Source organism: Petaurus breviceps, unplaced genomic scaffold (assembly GCF_028583685.1).
Source record: "Petaurus breviceps papuanus isolate PSGF00001 unplaced genomic scaffold, PetGlider_PUasm1.0 186, whole genome shotgun sequence".
Classification (NCBI taxonomy): domain Eukaryota; kingdom Metazoa; phylum Chordata; class Mammalia; order Diprotodontia; family Petauridae; genus Petaurus; species Petaurus breviceps.
Genome location: NW_027185798.1, coordinates 8795754 through 8813495, shown reverse-complemented (window position 1 = coordinate 8813495; position 17742 = coordinate 8795754). Strand labels below are relative to the sequence as shown.

Sequence of the window (17742 nt, the reverse complement as noted above, 5' to 3'; positions counted from 1 at the left end):
CTTCTTCTTCTTCTTCTTCTTCTTCTTCTTCTTCTTCTTCTTCTTCTCTCTGTCTCTGTCTCTCTCTATCTCTGTCTCTCTCTCTGTCTCTCTCTCTCCTTCCCTCCTCCCTCTTCCTCCTCTCTATCTCCTTTTCTAGCTCTCTCCCTCACTACATTTTGAAAAAAAAATGATTCTTTCATCACACCTTCAACTTGTGAGTTAGTCCAACCACCAATTGTTGCAGAATACTTTATTTTAGTTCATGAAAAGTGACAAAATATATCTGCTTATGCACTCTTCTCCCATAATGTGGGGCCATTGAGAAATGGAGCTAGACTTTCTGAAGGCGAAGAGTGTGTATATCTTCCCTATAAAGCAGACCAGCACAGAGCTAGGCACAAAGGCACTCAATAAACGTTTCTTGAAGCAAGGGCCTTCTGTGTAGACAGTCCTGTGCTAGACATTATAGAAGAGAAAGGACAAGGAGATATGGTCCCTGACCTCAGAGAGCTTGTGGTCTACCTGAAGAGACAGGATATACCTTCCTAACATTATTGAAGGACAATTCAAGGCATCATGTAAGTTCTAACACATATAATACTGAAAACATAGGTTACAGGAACTCAGAGGAAAGAGAGAGATCACTTGACTGGGATGTTTAGGAAAGAGTTCCCTTGGGGATCTGATGTCAGTTTGAAGGATGTGGGTGGATCTGGAGAGAGGGAGATAAGTTAGATAATGGCGGAGAGGATTGGATCCTGGACTAGAGGTCAGGAAACTCCTGGCTCTGATGCTTCCTACTTAAGGGACTCTGGGCCCTCTTTTCCTCCCCAGACCTCAATTTCCTCACCTATAAATTGGGAGTGGATTATCAGGTGATCTTGAAGGTCCTTCCCAGTTCTTAAAACCCTTGGAAACTTGCGTAATCTTTCTTAGCCTTAGTTTCCTCATCAGTCCTGAGCCCTCTTCTCTCTCTACAATGCCTAGCTTGGTGATCTCATGGATTCGTGTATCATTCCTATGCAAATCTGTCTATATTCTCCTTGTCTCTCTCCTGGGGTCTGTTCCTGAATCTCTGACTGCTGGACATTTCCATCTGAATGTTCCATAGTCAACAACTTTGGTCCAAAATAAAAGTTTGATTATTAAACTTTCTTTATTAAAAAAAATCTGAATATCCCATGGCCAACAATTTTGGTCTTAAACTAAAGTTTTATTATTAAGCCTTCCCCTCCTCCTAACTTCACTATTTCTGTTGAAATTCTTCCAGTCACCTAGGTTCGTAAGCTTAGAGTTATTTTCAACTCTGGATTCTCTCTCACTCACCATAGCAAATCAGTTCCTGAGATCTTGGTAATTTTGCCTTCCTAACATCTCTATGATCTTTCCCTTTCTGTCCTCTTATTCCAGTGAAGTGGGATATAGGTGAGTTGGTCTTTTTAAAACATATAGTACTTGAAAATAATAATGAGCAAACACCCTGTTGCTTCAGCTATGATCAGAGTCCTCACCGGATATGTCCTGCCCTCCCTCTAACTAACCTCAGCTTATTTCCCATGAGGGTATTTCCAGGGACTCATGACATCAGCTCTATGTTTGAGCTATGTCCTAGTGTTGAGTCTGGTGGCTTTTAAGATCTTTCCAGAAGTCTTCCTGCCTGTCAAACACTTCCTGATTGCCAGTGCAGGCTTGATCTCAGCCCTGGCTCCCTGGAGATAGCTGAGGCACAGGGTGGGAGGAGGGGGAGCCACATCCTCAGGAAGGAGGAAAGAAATGAACAGGGGTGGGGAAGGGAAGAGCAGCCCTTCTGGGGTGAGGAGCCCGCATGGGCAGCATAGGAATGCTTCTCTTAAGCCCTTCTGACACCAGTCAAAGGCTAGGCAGGCAGTGAGCTGGAAGGTGGCACAGATCCACAGATCTGGAGGTAGAAGGAACTGTGACCAGTGCCTGTCATATGGGAAGCACTTATTAAAATACTTCCTTAATACTTAATAAAAAATACTTGCTGATGGATTGACTGACTTCAGAGGATCTCTGGTCCAGCCATCTCATTTTACAGAAGAGGAAGCTTTGACCCAAAGGAAGGGAAGTGACTTGCCCAGAATCATACATGTGGTCAGTGGCAGAGCTGGGATTCAAACCCAGGTCATCTAGCTCCAGAGCTGGAATTCTTTCTGCTCTATTCCATGGCCCCTGTGGCTGGACTGGTGGAGCAGACATAACTGTCTCTTTGGGGTCCACCTGCAGGCTCCTAGGGTCCTAAAGTGCCTGATTCTTGTGTTGGAAGGAGGGATGGGGAGAGGTCATTGGCCTGGTCTGGAGCAAGGGTCTCAAGCCCGTTCAAGGGCACTCACCATACTTAGCTGCTTTGGCAGCAGCAGCAGCAGCGGCAGCAGCAGCTGTAGGGTAGATGGAAGAGAGGGAGATTTAGGGACTTTTGAATTGACGTGTGATACTCTAGCTACAACTGGAGACTTTCAGTACCTGGGACAGCCCAGAGACCAGGAAGCCAGTCCATACCCCCTCAGAGTCCCAGGGATAGAAGAGCCAGGTTTCCATCTCCAACCCCGCCCACTTCTGGTGATTGAACCTGAACTCACGGGAGAGAGCTGTCCCAGGGATACCTCCAGGACCAACTCCTGCACCAGGGACAACTCCAGTGCCAGCCCCAAAGCCAGGAACGCCTCCAGCACCCACACCAAAACCAGGAACTCCAACTCCAGTGCCAGCCCTGGCCCCTACAGAAAGAAGAAAGTAGTGTGAGTGCAAGTGACCAATAGGGAGAGAGACTTCCAGCCTCCCCTGTGCCCTTCAGACCCAGGATGGGCCAGGGGCAGGGTCAGGGCTAACCTGGAAGGTACTTACCATACTTGGCTGCCTTAGCTGCTGCTTTGGCCGCTGCGGCTGGGCTAACTGCTCCTGGGGAAGGAGATAGGGAGAGAGAAGGGCTCAGGAAGAGATAACGATTTGACAATGGTGGGTTTAGATTAGGTAGTTGTTAACCTCCAAATCACAGGAGAACTGGAAGGAGTCTTAGAGGTCATCTAGTCTAATTTGCCCATTTCACAAATAAGGAAACTGAAGCATAAGGAGGTTAAGTGACTTGGCCAAAGTCACACAGGCAATAAGTGTTAGAAATGGGATTTGAGTCCAGGTTTTCTGACCCTAGGACCAGGGATCAATCAGCTGTGCAGGGCTGCCTCCCATCTGTGAGCCTATGAATAACTACTGGCTTTCTGCAGGTTTTTATGGTTTGTGCAAACTTTTTTTTTAATACATGATCTGATTTCAGCTACTCAGCAATCTTGTGAGGTAGGCACCTGCGACTTCTTATTCAGAGAGGTGCCTGTGTTCACATTGTTAGTTGGTGTCAGAAGAGGGATTCAAACCCTAGTCTTCCTGATTCCAGGTTCTCTATACCTCACCACCTCAAATTCAGGAGATTACCTTCCCCACTTTCTTCCTTTACTCCAATCTCAGTTATACAGACACAGAGTCACACAGAGTCTGGATACATGAACCATAGTTCTCACCTGGGACGCCACCAACACCTGGAACACCACCAACGCCTGGAACACCGCCAACACCTGGAACACCGCCAACGCCTGGAACGCCACCAACGCCTGGAACACCGCCAACACCTGGAACACCTGCAACACTTCCAATACCTGGGATTCCACCAACACCTGGTACTAAGCCTCCAGCAGCTCCTGCAGAGAGAGTGGAGAATTGTCTTTTCCATCCATAAGATGCTGAGGAGGATCTCTCAGCACCCAAGTGCCCAGGGGTAAGGCAGGAATCAAAGAGTGGGCACCCTTTCCTGGAACAGTCTCAGTTCAAGCCACATGAGGAATTGGGGGTGTTTAGCTTAGAGAAGACTCAGGGATGGGGGAGGGGAGGTGCCACCTGCCTTTGTGCCTTAAGAGCTATCTCATTGGGGAGAGATTTGGCTTGTTTTGCTTGGCCCCAGAGAGGATAACTAAGATCACTGGGTGGAAGTGCAAAGAGGTAGATTGGTTTGCTATCAGGACAAACTCCCTGACAATCTGGGGCCAGCAGAGTTCGTTCCTTATGGCTGGGACCCAATGACCATAAAACTCTGCATGACACTCAGTCCATCCCCATGGATGTTATTACAGACTTCCAGATGAGAACAAAGTGAATGGGGAATCATAATCAGGATGGGCCAGGATGGGCACAACAGGGAACTCTAAGGATCTGGGATCCCTGAAGAGTTTAATAGCATGGGTTTCATATTGCCAAAACACAATCTTCCCTGGAAGAGGAGCCTTCTCCTCCCCGAGAGCTAAGAGGCTGAAGGACGTGCCCAGAGTCACATAGAAGCAAGGCTTGAACCCAGGTCATCCTTCCTCCAAGGCCAGTTCTCTCTCTGCCCCTGCCTCTCACATGAAATTAACAGGAAACAAAGACACATCTCGGGGTGAAGTATGGAGATGGGGGAAAGTGCTGAACCATGTTATGTCACAGAAGGGCTTATGGGGAAAACTGAGTCTCCCAGTCTGGGATCTGACTTCAGGGACCCAGGCAGAGTCTGAGACAGGGAAGATGGAGGGACCCACGCTGAAGACACTCACCATATTTGGCTGCTTTGGCGGCTGCTGCTGCGGCTGCGGCTGGGGTCCCAGCTCCTGGAGAGACATAAGGAAAGAAGGGTCTCAGAGGCTTCTGCCTGCCTTCACAGGAAAACTAACCCTCATCTTCCACTCCCAAGGTGAGAACTAGGTGTAGAGAAGGTAGGCAGCCACATAGGGGGTGGTGCATAAGAGAACATAACAAGGACTAAGCCTCCTGAGGTCAGGGACTAGTGCTTGACCAAAGTCTGCATCTCTCTCAGCACCTGGTACAGGGCTGCATAGACAGAAGCCATTAGTGCATCTCAGGCTTTTTTTACTTATTCACTCACTCTTTCATTCATTCTTGTGGTACAGTTATTCTTTCTTTGATTCCAGAAATCGAGGCACGCCAAACATTTAGGCTGGCATGTGATTTCAGGTGTAAGTTCCATACAATTTTTGGAATAACTTGTAGATAATTGGGCTGCAGCAAAATTATTGAAAACCACTGTGATAGGTGCCTCATACATATTTGTTGAATTGATTGAAAGTCAGTTTTAACATTGCTTTTTAAAAATGTATATGTATCTTAAATACTCTCTATGAAGGTAGATTTTGGGGTGATGACAGTGAAGTCTTCCTTGCTCCCCTCCAGTCCTTCTGTGGTCCAGACAAATTAACCTTCTTGATGCCCCTCACACTCTCCAGCCCCCTTCTCTTTACCTTTGTACTGGCTGCCCTACCTCCTCCATGCCTGGAGTACCTTCTTTTGTCGCCTTTCAGGATCCCAAGAATCATCCCAAGGGTCACCTTCTGCTTGACACCTTTCCTGACCTGCGCCCCCCCTTCCGGCATCTCCCTCTGAAATTAGTTTATATTTGCATATCTTTTGCATGTATTTCCATATGTACACATGACCATCCCCATTCTTGTAGGCAAGGAGTGTTTCATTTTTGTCTTTGTATCCGCGGCGCCTAACACGGTGCCTGGTCCACAGGAGCCTCTTAATTAATAATGATTCATTAATGATTTTCTTGGTCACATCAGTTGCAAGTGCCCCCCTTCCCAAAATTAACTTGTATGCATTTTGTATGTTGTGTACACGCTGCTCCCCCTCACTGAAGGCAAACTTATTGAAGGTGGGGATGGCTTCATTTTTGTCTCGCATCTGCCACCCAGAGATCTGGAGCTGAGAAGGCCCCCCCAAAGCCGTCTAGTTCAATCTTCCCTTGCTACAGAGCAGGAAAATGAGGCTGAGGGGGTAAGCAGCCACTCACATGTGCCACCGCCCACCCTCAATCTCAAAACCTTGACTGGAGTTCAGCCCTGTGTCCTTTCCTTTCTTAGCTCTGTTCCCTTGCTGCCCCCCCCCACGCCCACTTTACCAGCAATGCCTCCAATGCCAGGAAGTCCTCCAGGTCCAACCCCAAAGCCGGGAAGTGCCCCAGGCCCTCCTGCGCCAGCACCTGCAGAGACAGACAGCCCTCTGCTAAATCAGCATCCGAGGAAGAGCAAGGGATGCGAAGGGGTGGGGCCAGGCAAGGGGCTGGGGAGAGTCCCCACAGAGCTGGCCGCTTTATCCATTTCAACTCTAGGAAAGGCATTTAAGGGGCAGCCCCCAAAAGCAAGATGTAACCCCACTGCCTGGCCCTTAGAGAAAACATTTAAGAAAACTCCCAAAGCACCCATTTTCAACACACTCATTAAGGGACTTGTGTGTTTTAAAACAAATCACACTTTAATCACAGCCACATACTGAGAAACCGCAGGCAGCCCAGTCCCCTGGCCAGAGGGGCCTCAGCAGGAATGTTTGAGTCTTCTCTTCCCAGTGTTCCTAAGAGTTGTCCAACTTTGTAATATAACCAGTCCTTTGGATTTGGCTGCCCTCCCTGCTGTCTGCCCTTACCCCCACCCCCTTTTCCTGGAGAATTCCATTCATCCCCAGCCCCCTCTCCCCATCAACCCAGGGAAAGAGGTTGGGGGTCCTTGAGACTGTGGTCTGGGGTCTATGACAGTTGAATAGAGCCAGTCTTCTGCTCAGATATTAACATTTCCCTCCCCTCCAAATGTAAGAACCATCCGTATCCTTTTCTCCTGGGGTTTGGGAGACTGGGAGAACTCTAGTGAGTATGGAGGGGGTCAGGTCCTCAAATAGGAGGGGGCAAGGAGGGGACAGACTCAGCAGAAGGTAAGTTCTTTGTGCTCAGGGAAGGACATTTTATTTTTGCTCCCTCCCCCATACTCCTCAGCACTCAGCACATTGCCTGTACACAGAAGGTGCTTAATAAGTACTCGATAATTTAAATTCATCTTTGACACTCCCTCCTTTCATCTGGGAAGGAAGAAACAAACTTTAGCTTGTATTATAAAGAACTTTGTGATAGGATAAGCTCTCCTATAAAAGACCTTCCCTCTATACTCAGTAACGAAAGGCCATTTGTCAGGTATGTTAGAGAAGGAATTCTTCAACTTAATTCAACGAGCATGCTGTATAAGGCACCCATTAGACCATGGGAATACAAAGACAAAAAACCCTGAAACCTTCCCTGCCCTCACAAAGCTCACATTCTACTGGGGGAGGGGGAGAACCACAGTACACGGAAACAGGAGGAGGAACAAAGGACTTTGGAGGAGGGGGGAAAGCACTGCCAGCAAGAAGCTGAAACGCAGAGGCAGAGGCAGGAAAGGTTCTAGGGGCTGTGCTCGATGGCCTCTGAGGTCCCTCCCGCCTGACATTTGTTGTTTACTCATTTCTCACTTGTGTCTGACTCTCTGTGACCCCATTTGGGGTTTTCTTGGCGAAGATACTGGAGTGTTTTGCCATTTCCTTCTCTAGCCCATTTTACAGATGAGGAAACTGAGGCAAACAGGGTAACTCACCTTGCCTAGTGGACTAGTGCTATGGTGCCATCTAGCTGCCACTATGACATGACAAGAGTACCAAATCCAGTTCCAACTCCTGCCCAAAAGATTACTTAGAGGAAGGATGTGCTGGGTTATAGGGGGAAGAAAACCAGATCAGGAGTTCGGGGGCCCAGATATAATCCTAGATCTCCAATAACTAGTTGGGTGACCTTGGGAAGTCAGTGAAACTCTCTTGGACTCTGTTTCCACCTCTGTAAAATCAGGAGGTTGGAGAAGAGGGGCCCAAGGTCCCTGCAGCCTCCAGTCCTCTAACTTAGCACTTAGTGAGGTTGCATGAGGCAGGTGCGTCCAGTCTGGCCAGAGTAGGGGGATCCTCTCCTTAAGGGAACAAAGGAGGGAAGGGGCTCTGGACAGAGCAGGGCATGGAAAGTTTACTCACCATACTTAGCTGCTTTTGCAGCAGCAGCTGCAGCAGAGCCAACCCCTAGATTTGGAAAGGAGATTCAGCCATTGTGGGGTGGGGGCCGGCCCCCTGCCCCCCCCAGAGACCCCTCCCACAGAGCAGAGAGAATGGGGCAGGGCCCTGAACCTTCACAGTCAGACTGGCCCCAGACGAGACGCTTCTGTGGCAGTGAATAAGGGCTGCATGGACCAACCCTCATTCTCTCCCCTGCTCTGTGTGACCAAAGGCATTTGTGAGTCAGTGTGGAGAGGTGAGAGGGGGGACCCTGGCTGGGAGCTGGCGCCTGGAGATGATGCCTGTGAGCTCAGCCCCACTGGCTAGAGGAGTCCCAGTGGCCGAGTCTGGAAGGGCTGTTGCTGAATCTGGTTAGGATCCGTGTGAAGGGCTGAGGTGATACCTCCCACATCCTCTCCCACATGCTGTAGTGAGGCCATACCTGTTCCAGTGGGGTATCCTGCTTTTCCCGCACCGGCCCCAGCTCCGCCAATGCCTCCTGGGCCGTAACCTTGGAGGGCAGGAGGAAGAGAGCGTCAGCCTGTGATTTACCTGTGCGCGGACCTGCTATTCCTCACCCCCAATAAATTAATACCAATTCCTTGGTTTTTGTCTTTGAGCTTCTAGCATTGTCCCTGGCACAAAAAAGGCTTATTTAGGTTTTTTTTTTTTTAAATTGTCTTTTCCTTATTATCAACTTGACAAATACCATAATAGGTACTTAAATCAATTCTTGGTCAATCCAGTGAATGAATGAAAGGTTTCTGTGAATAATGACTTTGCTATCACCCCCCTCCCCCCCACCAGCAGCTACATGTTCTAGTGGATAGAGAGCTGGGCTTGAGGGTCCAGAAGACCTGGGTTGGAGTCTGGCCCCTGACACATGCTGTGTGACCCTAGTTAGGTCACCTGATTCCTCGAGCTCTAGGCAGCTCCCCAAGACCTTCTAAGTTGTAGATTGCACTAAGCATGACGCCCCCTCCTCCCATGCACATCTAGCCTCTGGCCACACCAGAGGAGCCCTGGGTGTTGGTGGACCTTTAGGACCAGGAAACAAAGGGAAGCCCCGACTCACTCACCGTAAGGCAGCTTCCCAGTGCTATAGGGCAGTCCATAGCCACCTGAGGGGAAGACAAGATCTGATCAGGATATTCCTCCATGCTCTACCCCAGGGGCACAGGAGGTGGGCCACCCACAGAGAAGACTCCTAGTGATGACCGGAAGGAGCCTCTGCCCTAGCTTCCCTCCCATTTTTGAGGGATGTGTATCTCCTGCGTGGAAAGAACACTGTCCTTAGTACCATAGAGCTGCCTGGCTTCTTATATCCCATGTGACCTTGGGCCAGTCATTTCTTCACCTCTCGTGTTTAAAATGAGGCTCATAGGATCCCAGAAGTAGAACAGGAAGGGACCCTAAGGGTGATCTGTTCCAACTCCCTTATTTTATAGCTGAAGAAAATCAGCCCAAAACGGGTAAAGTTACTGATTCAAGGTCATAGCAAGTAACCTTGTTAGTTAGTACACTTGTTAACTAGTTAGTAACTAGTTAGTAGAAGAGCTGGGATTCAAACTCAGGTCCTTAGAGTCTAGACCCAGGGATATACTGAGTAAAGTGAGCTCTCAGCTTCTTTCTAGCTGTGAATCCAATGGTGCTGTGAGATCCCTGGGCAGAGGTTAGAGCCCTTGATTCCCCTCTGAGGGCTCAGGCTCTGGGTGCAGACAGCTCTGGCACAGGGAGCCCAGGGAGGTGGGAGCCCTTCCCTGGCTCAGGTTTCAGTACCGAGAGGGGAAAGAGAGAGCACCACAGCCCTGAACTCCAGCAATCAGCTCTCCAAAGATGGACTCAGGGCTTTGAAGGCTGGGAGAACCAGAGATAATACTTACAGACTTCACAGTTTTGCCAGGGGAAGGACAACTGATTTTGGAGTCACAGGGCCTGGGTTCGAATCCTGCCTCTTACTCCAACTGACTGGGTGACCCCAAACAAGTCACCTAACTTTTCGGTGCCCGAGATCATTCTCTAAGACCAGGGTAACTGTGATTCTTACTGTCACATAGCTGAGATACTTCAGAATCACTCAGTTTCCCCATCTGTAAAAGAGGGGGTTGGACTAGATGGCCTCTGAGGTCCTGTCCAGCTCTAAATTGATGCGCCTGTGACCCCTGAACTCAGAATCCCTCCTTCCCCACCTCTGCACAAGCTGTCTCCCATGCCTGCTTTTGCTTCTTCAACACAATCTTTCAGCACCCTCATCTTTCTCCAAGGCTCTATTCTGGTGCCCTCGCTTCTGGGAAGCCTTCCCTGATCCACTCGACTGTTAGCTCTGTTTTCCTTCTCAAATCTTTCTAGAGCATTTTTTCTGGATCTGTGCTTTGTCCTCCATCATTTATCGTGCGTTTATTTCTACCTAGTAGATTATAAGCTCTCTGAGGGCAGGGACTGTGTTTTTGTTTGTTTTGTTTTTTGTCTTTTAGTCCCAATGTTCAAAATGGATCTGTCACATTGTAGACCTTTAATCAAAGCCCATTGAATTGAACTGAACGTTAGCAGCTCCTTCTCCAGGTCTGGATTCTGCCCGGGACATGGTCACTTGGGGCAGTGTGGGAAGGAGATGTAGTCCTTCATACAGGTTAGGCATAGCCTGTCCCTTCCCCAACGATCCTCTCATCCTGGGACTAAGCCTGCATCTCCTCTCTGAGGAACAAATTCCATAGAGATTCAGCCCTGGCTATGAGGTCCCATCTCCCACGTTGTCTTCTGATGGAGTGGGCTGCTCCAGACATCTCAGAGAACAGTGTGAGGCTCATGAAAATGATGCTGTCAGATCGGGAGAGAGTCAGGGCACAGTTTTCAAATCTTGTCTCTGGCAGATTTGAACTCAGGAACACCTGGGTGCAAACCTTCCACTGACCAACTGTGCACTGTGGGCAATTCCCTTTATCTCTGGGGCTCATCTGTAAAATGGGTATGCAGACAAGCCCTTGAGAACCTGCCTCACTGTTGTTTTAAGGTTTCATGGAGACACTGTGAGTAAAGTGTATTGTAAACCTCAAAGTGTTTTAAACCTTTGAATGGCAACATCCTCCTCATCGTCACCCCAGCTCTGAGCTAGTTAGTGAGTTACTGGCTCACCTGGGAGCTTGGGTGCTTTGATAGGGTAGCCTAGGGGCACTCCAGGCTGCTGGCCTCCAAAAGGTCCAACTCCTATAAACAAGAAGAAAGAAGGACGAAATCCTCACTCTTTCCCCACCTCTATCCCCTATTAGGCCCCAACTTAGCCTATCCTTTGTTATTTCGACAACTACACTCAGGCTGGTTACCTTAATGACTCCTCTAGACACTGACTTATTCCTGCCTCTGAATTTTTGCCTTTGCTGTGCCCTGCTTCCTGGCATGCCCTTTCCCTCCTCAGGCCTTCTCCAAATCAGATCTCTTCTCAGAGGCCCAGCTTAAGTCCACCCCTCCAGGAAGCCCTCCTTTACTACCCCAGCCCCCAGTGACCTCTCTCTCTCTGGACATCCAGCATCACTTTTTGTGTTGTCTCTTTGGTCCTTGGCACTGACTGCCTATGATTGCTTTTTTTATTTTCATGGGTGAGAATCCTGGCTCCTTAATGAGACCAAGAATTCTTCTGGGGCAGGGGTGCCTGTCTTGCTCCCTCAAAGTGCCCAGCATGGGGCAGGCCCTTGGTCAATGATTGTTGACTAATAGGTTCAGGGGTTCTCATGTCCTGTTCCTGTCCAAGAGTTTTACAGAAAATTTTGCATTGCTGTCTAGGGCCGAGGATCTGAAGAGACTTTTCCTCTTAGCCATGAGAAGGTAGGAGGCCCACACCCTGTCTTGCCTATAGCAGGAGCCTGAATCCTTGGCATGGGAAGTCCCAGGTGAAGCCAGGGAAAGGAGAAGCTCTCTTACCTGGAATTCCTGCAAAAGCTCCACCTCCTCCTGCAGGAAAAGAGAAACGTGTGACTACCTGCCTGTGAGGGCATCCTAGTGTCCTGGGATGTCAGAGCGGGAAGGGTGAAGAGGCCATCTAGTCCAACACCCATTAAGAAAGAGTATTTCTTGTTTGAGCTGTCCATGTTTGGTGCAGTATATACACAGCTTCAATCCTGAGCAGTGGAAAGCAGGCTGACTCTGGTGTCTGAGTACCTGGGTTCACATCCTGCCTTTATCATTTTCCACCTATGAGATCTTGGGCAGGTGGCTCCATCTCAGATTATTTAAAATATGCAGTGATCTCCTTTAGTTTTCATTTGGGATTTTGGGGTCATACAAACACATTCTGTGAATGTTGACCAACACACCACGTGGGACACCATGAAATTTCTCTTCTAAGGGCTTGGCCCTAAAATGGCTGAGGAACGTGGCCAGGAGAATCGCAATCATAGACAAAACATGGAGCATCGAGGTGGAGGGAGGGATGCTAGACTTTCAGGACACCTGCCTCTGCCACCATGATCATGTGCAATTATGTGTGTAACTGGTCCCAGTTTCCTCATATGTAAAATTGGAAGCACAATTTGCTCTCCAAGAGCTATTGGGTGGATCAAGAAAACAATGTCTGTGAAGCCCTTTGAGAAGCTATGGAAAGAGATCATTCTTTTAAGGGCTGAAATGGGGGTGAGCATTTCTCCTGAGTCCTTAGTGGGAAAGGATTTAAAATGCCTCTGGGGTAGGGGAGGACTCAGCTGGTAGGCAATTCCACCACACCACCCCCCTCTCCCCACCCTCCCACCAAGGCTCCTTATACCTCTCCCCCAGGTTCTGTCTAATGCCTACAATGCCACCATTAGAGAGATTTATTACTTTGATTGAGATTCCATGATTCTCTAATTATGATTTCATCACTTTTAGAATGCTACTATAGGTACAGAGGGGGAATCTCTCTTTGGTGCCTTGCTTGATGAAGATACACCAAACATTCTCCAGCATTTGTCAGAGCTACAGGATGGAGGTGTTGGGGGCCATGGTTTGGCCATGAGTGGGATCCTAGGTATTTTCTGGTAGTTAGCACCATACCTGGGGCTTTGGGCTTGACTCCGGTTCCAGTCGGCACACCTGGCAAGACCCCTACTCCAGGGAATCGAGCTCCTGAAATCCAAAGAAGGCACATTCACTGAAGGCAAAAAGGCAGATACCCATGTGTGTGAGTGAGCCAGCCCTCACTCCCTAAGCCAGAAGAGAAGTGCCTTCCAGCCTCTCCTTGACCTGGCTCAGTCCTGCCCATTCTGCATGGCACACTCCATGCCTCACCCTTGGGAAGGGAAGCTTTCCGAGATTGCAGGAGCCAACAAGGATTTCTCCCTTCTCTGGGGTCTGAGGGTCATTATTGTCAGTGTCAAGGCTTCAGATTAGGCTCAGTGGAGAAAGCTCTAGGCCTGGAGGCAGGAACACCTGCGATCAAATCTAAAATAACCTCGGACACTTACTAGCTATGTGACCCTAGACAAGTCACTTTAACTTCTATTTGCCTCGGTTTCCTCATCTGTAAAATGGGGATAATGATAACCCTTTCCTCCCAGGATTGTTAGGAGGATCAGAAAAGATAATATTTGGAAAAGGTTTTGCAAAGAAGTGCCCTGTGTCGGCTGTCATTATTGCCGAGCTCCTTGGGGGCGGGGATCATGGTTCGCAGCTTGGTGTATCCCCCTTAGCATTTACATGGGTGCCCTGTGTAGAAGAGGGTACCAGGAAGGGCGAAGGCAGAGAAGCCCTCTCTCTGGGAACTACCAGTCTGGAAACAGGGTTTTTAGGGGATTTTAGATGGGGGCGGGTGAAAAAAGGATGCAGCCTCTTTACATTCCCAGCACATGTAGAATCAGAAAATGTGTTATCCTTCAGAACTGAAATATGCACTTCTGACACAGTAGGAGAGGGACATGAGTTCTCAACTGAGTCTCCTTAAGTGGGGACAATTGGCAGGGAGCCATCTAAATTCCTTCTCCCCAGTCTCCTTATAAATAACTTCATTTGTGAGACAGCTGGCCCAATTCAAAGATCAGTCTGTGACCAGACTGAGAGAGACTGCCATCTCTACACCATGCTGACTCCTCGCCAGCCATCATCCCCATCCACTTTCCACTCCAGGCTCCTGAATCCCTGGACTCTGATGCTGGGATGCCAGGCCATGACAGGCAGTGAGCTTTAGACCTGTCTTACCTGATACTGTAATGTAGATCTCCACTCTCCTGTGCCCCCCTACAGCATTTCCAATACCTCTTTATGTTGGAATGCAAGTGCCTTGAAGACAGGCAATGACCTTGCTTGCATTTGTATTCCTAATACTTAGCACAGTGTTCTGTACAGTGTAAATTCTTGATAAATACTCTGTCTTTGCATCCATCCATCCATCCATCCATCCATCCATCCATCCATCCATCCATCCATCTCTCTCTCTCTCTCTCTCTCTCTCTCTCTCTCTCTCTCTCCACCCACCCAGTCATTCTCTCTCTCTCTCACCTAGCTATCATTTATTGATCTATCATCGATATTTTCTGATTTTATGAAAAGTGGAATTGACATGGGCAAAGAAACCATGAACTTTTTTTTCATTAGCTTCATCCTCAAAACACAGAGGGAAAATTTCCTGAACACCTAGATATGGGGTAGGGCTGGCGGTGGTGATGGCCCTGGGATCTTGTCTAGGAGATGGCAGTTGGTACCATTTTCATCCCTGATTTTAGTCAAGACTCTGCCCTCCCCAAATCCCTCCTGCTCCCCAGCCTTGTTCTTACCTGTTCCTGGAAGAACTCCACCAGGATACACTCCGGGAAGCCCCACACCTGTGAAGAAGTAAATGAGGGTGAACAAGAAAGTGGCGTGAACAATTGAGCTGTATGAACAAGTAAATATTATGAGCCCAAAGAGAGGAGTAAGAGTCACAGGGAGTAGTTTTAGGTCCCATTAAAATCACAGAATCTTCCCTTCTCCCCAGATATATTTTGGCCACCACATCCTCTCAATTAGGGTCGTTTCTTGGTCCTTTCAATTCTCTAACTTTCTGCCTCTCTTTCTCTCTCTGTCTCTGTCTCTCTGTTTCTCTCTCTCTGTGTTTCCATCTCGGTCTCTGTCAATGATCTCAAGAAGCGTGCAGCTGTCCCCTCTGACATTCTTCTCACAGGTCACAGATAGATTCCCGGCCCCTCAGCCCCACCCTTCTCCCCAAGATCCACCCCCTGCTTTCCCCAAATGACCTGTTAGGGATCCATTGTCGATGAACTTATCCAAAGATTTCTGAAACATGTTTCTATTTCCAGTCTGTCCTACCTCCCCCAGTGACGAGCTCCAGATGTTGGCTCCCTGATATGCAAAGTAGGACTTTTTGTCCTAAAACCACCTCCCTTGGGTTTGGGGGAGGCAGGGAAGACAGGGTGGTGGAGCATAGTGCTTGGCACACAGTAGGTGCTTGTTACTTGATTGAGTCAGAATAAAATGTCTGGGGGCTTGGGGCTTCCTCCCAGGCCCCCCGCTAACTCCTTGTGAATCTTGGACAAACTCTCCTCTTTCCCTGGGCCTCAGTTTCTTCCTCTGTAAAATGGCAGAGTTGGATTAAACAAGATTTTTATAGATTTTTGTAGCCGTGCTGTGAAGGTTTAGTGAAAGGAATCATGGTCCCATTTGACTTCTAGACAGCACAGAATCATAACTTTGGAGCGAGGAGAGGCCTTACAGGCCATTTACTCCAACCTTTTTATTTTATAGAGGAAGACACTGGGGCACAGAGAAATCTAGCAACTTTCCTAAGGTCACACACTCTAAATGGCAGATTTGATATGAACCCAGGCCCTTTGACTCCAAATACAGAATATTTTCTGCTATACCCCACACCACACCACTCTGGACAGAAGGACCTCACCATTTTTGTCTGACCTCATTGCATGGTGTCCCCAGCCCTACTGCCCATTCTGGTCCCTTTGAGATGACCTCAGTGTCCATGTCTCTCTGGACACATCAGTACTGACCTGGAACTTTCCCTGGCTTTGCTCCGGCTCCCACTCCCGCTCCAGTCTGAGGCACAACGGCACCTGGTGGTAGAGTAGGAAAGGGTGCAGCCCATGAGACGCAGCTCCAGGAAGATCCCAGCTCCTCTTGGGGAGCTATGTCCCTCGGTGGAGAGCCAGATAGGACAGAAGGATTTTACCTGTGGACACTCCTCCACCAACACCGCCAACTCCAACGCCAGCCCCCACGCCGCCACCAACACCGCCAACACCTAGACCTGGAGAACCAGAGAAGGAAGGCCTTGCAGTCCAGTCCCACCTCTGCCTCTTATTGGCCTTGTCATCATGGCCGTGTTATGTTATCCCTCTGAGCCTCAGTTTTTCCATTTGTAAAATGGGCACACTAAGTCCTCCCCTGCTGGTGTGTTTGTGCGTGGAAGGAGGGTAGGATGAACAAGAAAAAGCTTCCTGATGGCAGAGGTGGCCTGTGGACACGGGGGATGCTGCTGCCTTCCTTTGAAGGGAATCCCACCGGGGGATACTCACCAGCCTTGGCAGCTGCCTTATAAGCTGCTCCTGCAGCAGGACCCGTCAACAGTCCCCCTGGGAAGGCCCCCCCTGGGAAGCCGCCCAGCCCTGTGGTAGAGAAGCAGTGAGTCATTCTCACTCAAGGCAAAGACAGGCATCTCAGCCATGTTCCTGCCCCTGTATCCTTCCTGTAGGCCCCTGACCCCATGGGAGATGCTCGGAAATAACGTCCCTGTGTGCAAGACATTCACCATGTCCAGAAAACCCCACTCCCCTCTGCACTCTGTCCTGTTCCTGGACATTAACACCTCCCCCCACTCCTCTCCCCTAGTTCAAATCCTGCCCAGCTTTTACGGCCCATCTGAATCTCATCTCCTGCAGGCAGCCTCCCCCCTGCCTCCTACCAGCCCTCTCTGGACTCTTACCACAATGACAATGACTCTTCAGTATTGGGTACCTGAGTAGTCATATGCTGTCTTATAGAATTCTCTATTCAGGCTGTTAGAGCTAAAGGGAGCCGTAGGCTAGTCTAGGTGTTCCTGAGCTCTAAAGCAGGGGCTGTTAACCTGGGGTCCATGGCAGCTTTTGAGGAGACCGTGAACTCATATGAGAAAAAACTGGCATCGTAATTTTCATTAGCCTTTAACTGAAATTGAGCATTGCCTTCAACCATGAATGTAGGGCACCATTGAAGGGGTCTGTAGGTTTTTTATGAGACTACCCAAAGGGTCCGTGACACAAAAAAGCCTAAGAACCTCTGATCAAGTCTACCTCCTTCATGGGACAGTGGGGGAAACTGAGGCCCAGAGAGGAAAGGTGATTTGTCCAAGGCCACCCAGTTCTAAAATGGAATCTTGGTCCTTTCCACATGGAGGTTAGGGATCATGTCTTGTATATCTCCCATAGGATTCTGGGATTGTTCGTTATAATCAATTGACCTGAACAAAATTGAAAGGCATGATGGTAGACATAATGCTATAATAGTAGATATAATGCTAGACTTGACTTGGGAAGATCTGGGCACCAGGTCTGCCTCTGACAAATACTGTCTCTGTGTGACCCTGGGTAAGTCCCCTAACTTCCAGTGCCCTGGACAACTTTCTAAGAGCTCATAAGCTACAGAACAGGGGCAGGTTTGCATTGGTAGAGGGAATTTCCTCACCTGGGAATTCTCCACACCAAAGTAATCACAGGATTGGTTAAACGAAAAAAGAAAGAGAGATCAGAGAAAGACCTCTAGCCTAGGAATCCAATGTCCGTCACTATGTGACGGCTTTGACCTTAGGTAGTTACTTTGTGTCTTGGTCTCAATTTTCCTTATTTCTGGAAAAAAATGAAGAGCTCTTTCCTCTCTCTCTCTGTCTCTCTCTCTGTCTCTCTCTCTCTCCCTCTC

General features: G+C 48.8%; 1 protein-coding gene across 5 annotated transcripts in view; it reads right to left on the bottom strand.

Annotated features, from left to right (window-relative positions):
- The window catches only part of ELN (elastin), a 72262-nt gene that overhangs the window by 23628 nt on the left and 30892 nt on the right, over positions 1-17742 (bottom strand). For 3 of the 5 annotated variants that reach the window (XM_069089491.1, XM_069089492.1, XM_069089494.1), the window contains 16 exons: positions 16368-16457; positions 16022-16099; positions 15843-15905; positions 14616-14663; positions 12901-12972; positions 11794-11823; positions 11011-11082; positions 8958-8999; positions 8321-8389; positions 7861-7905; positions 5942-6022; positions 4578-4631; positions 3516-3692; positions 2848-2901; positions 2583-2720; positions 2337-2381 (listed from right to left, as the gene is read on the bottom strand). In XM_069089491.1, the coding sequence (XP_068945592.1) occupies positions 2337-2381; positions 2583-2720; positions 2848-2901; positions 3516-3692; positions 4578-4631; positions 5942-6022; positions 7861-7905; positions 8321-8389; positions 8958-8999; positions 11011-11082; positions 11794-11823; positions 12901-12972; positions 14616-14663; positions 15843-15905; positions 16022-16099; positions 16368-16457 (1158 nt within the window). The remainder of the gene's footprint in view (positions 1-2336; positions 2382-2582; positions 2721-2847; positions 2902-3515; positions 3693-4577; positions 4632-5941; positions 6023-7860; positions 7906-8320; positions 8390-8957; positions 9000-11010; positions 11083-11793; positions 11824-12900; positions 12973-14615; positions 14664-15842; positions 15906-16021; positions 16100-16367; positions 16458-17742) is intronic. The other 2 variants (XM_069089496.1, XM_069089493.1) reach the window with 2 other exon arrangements.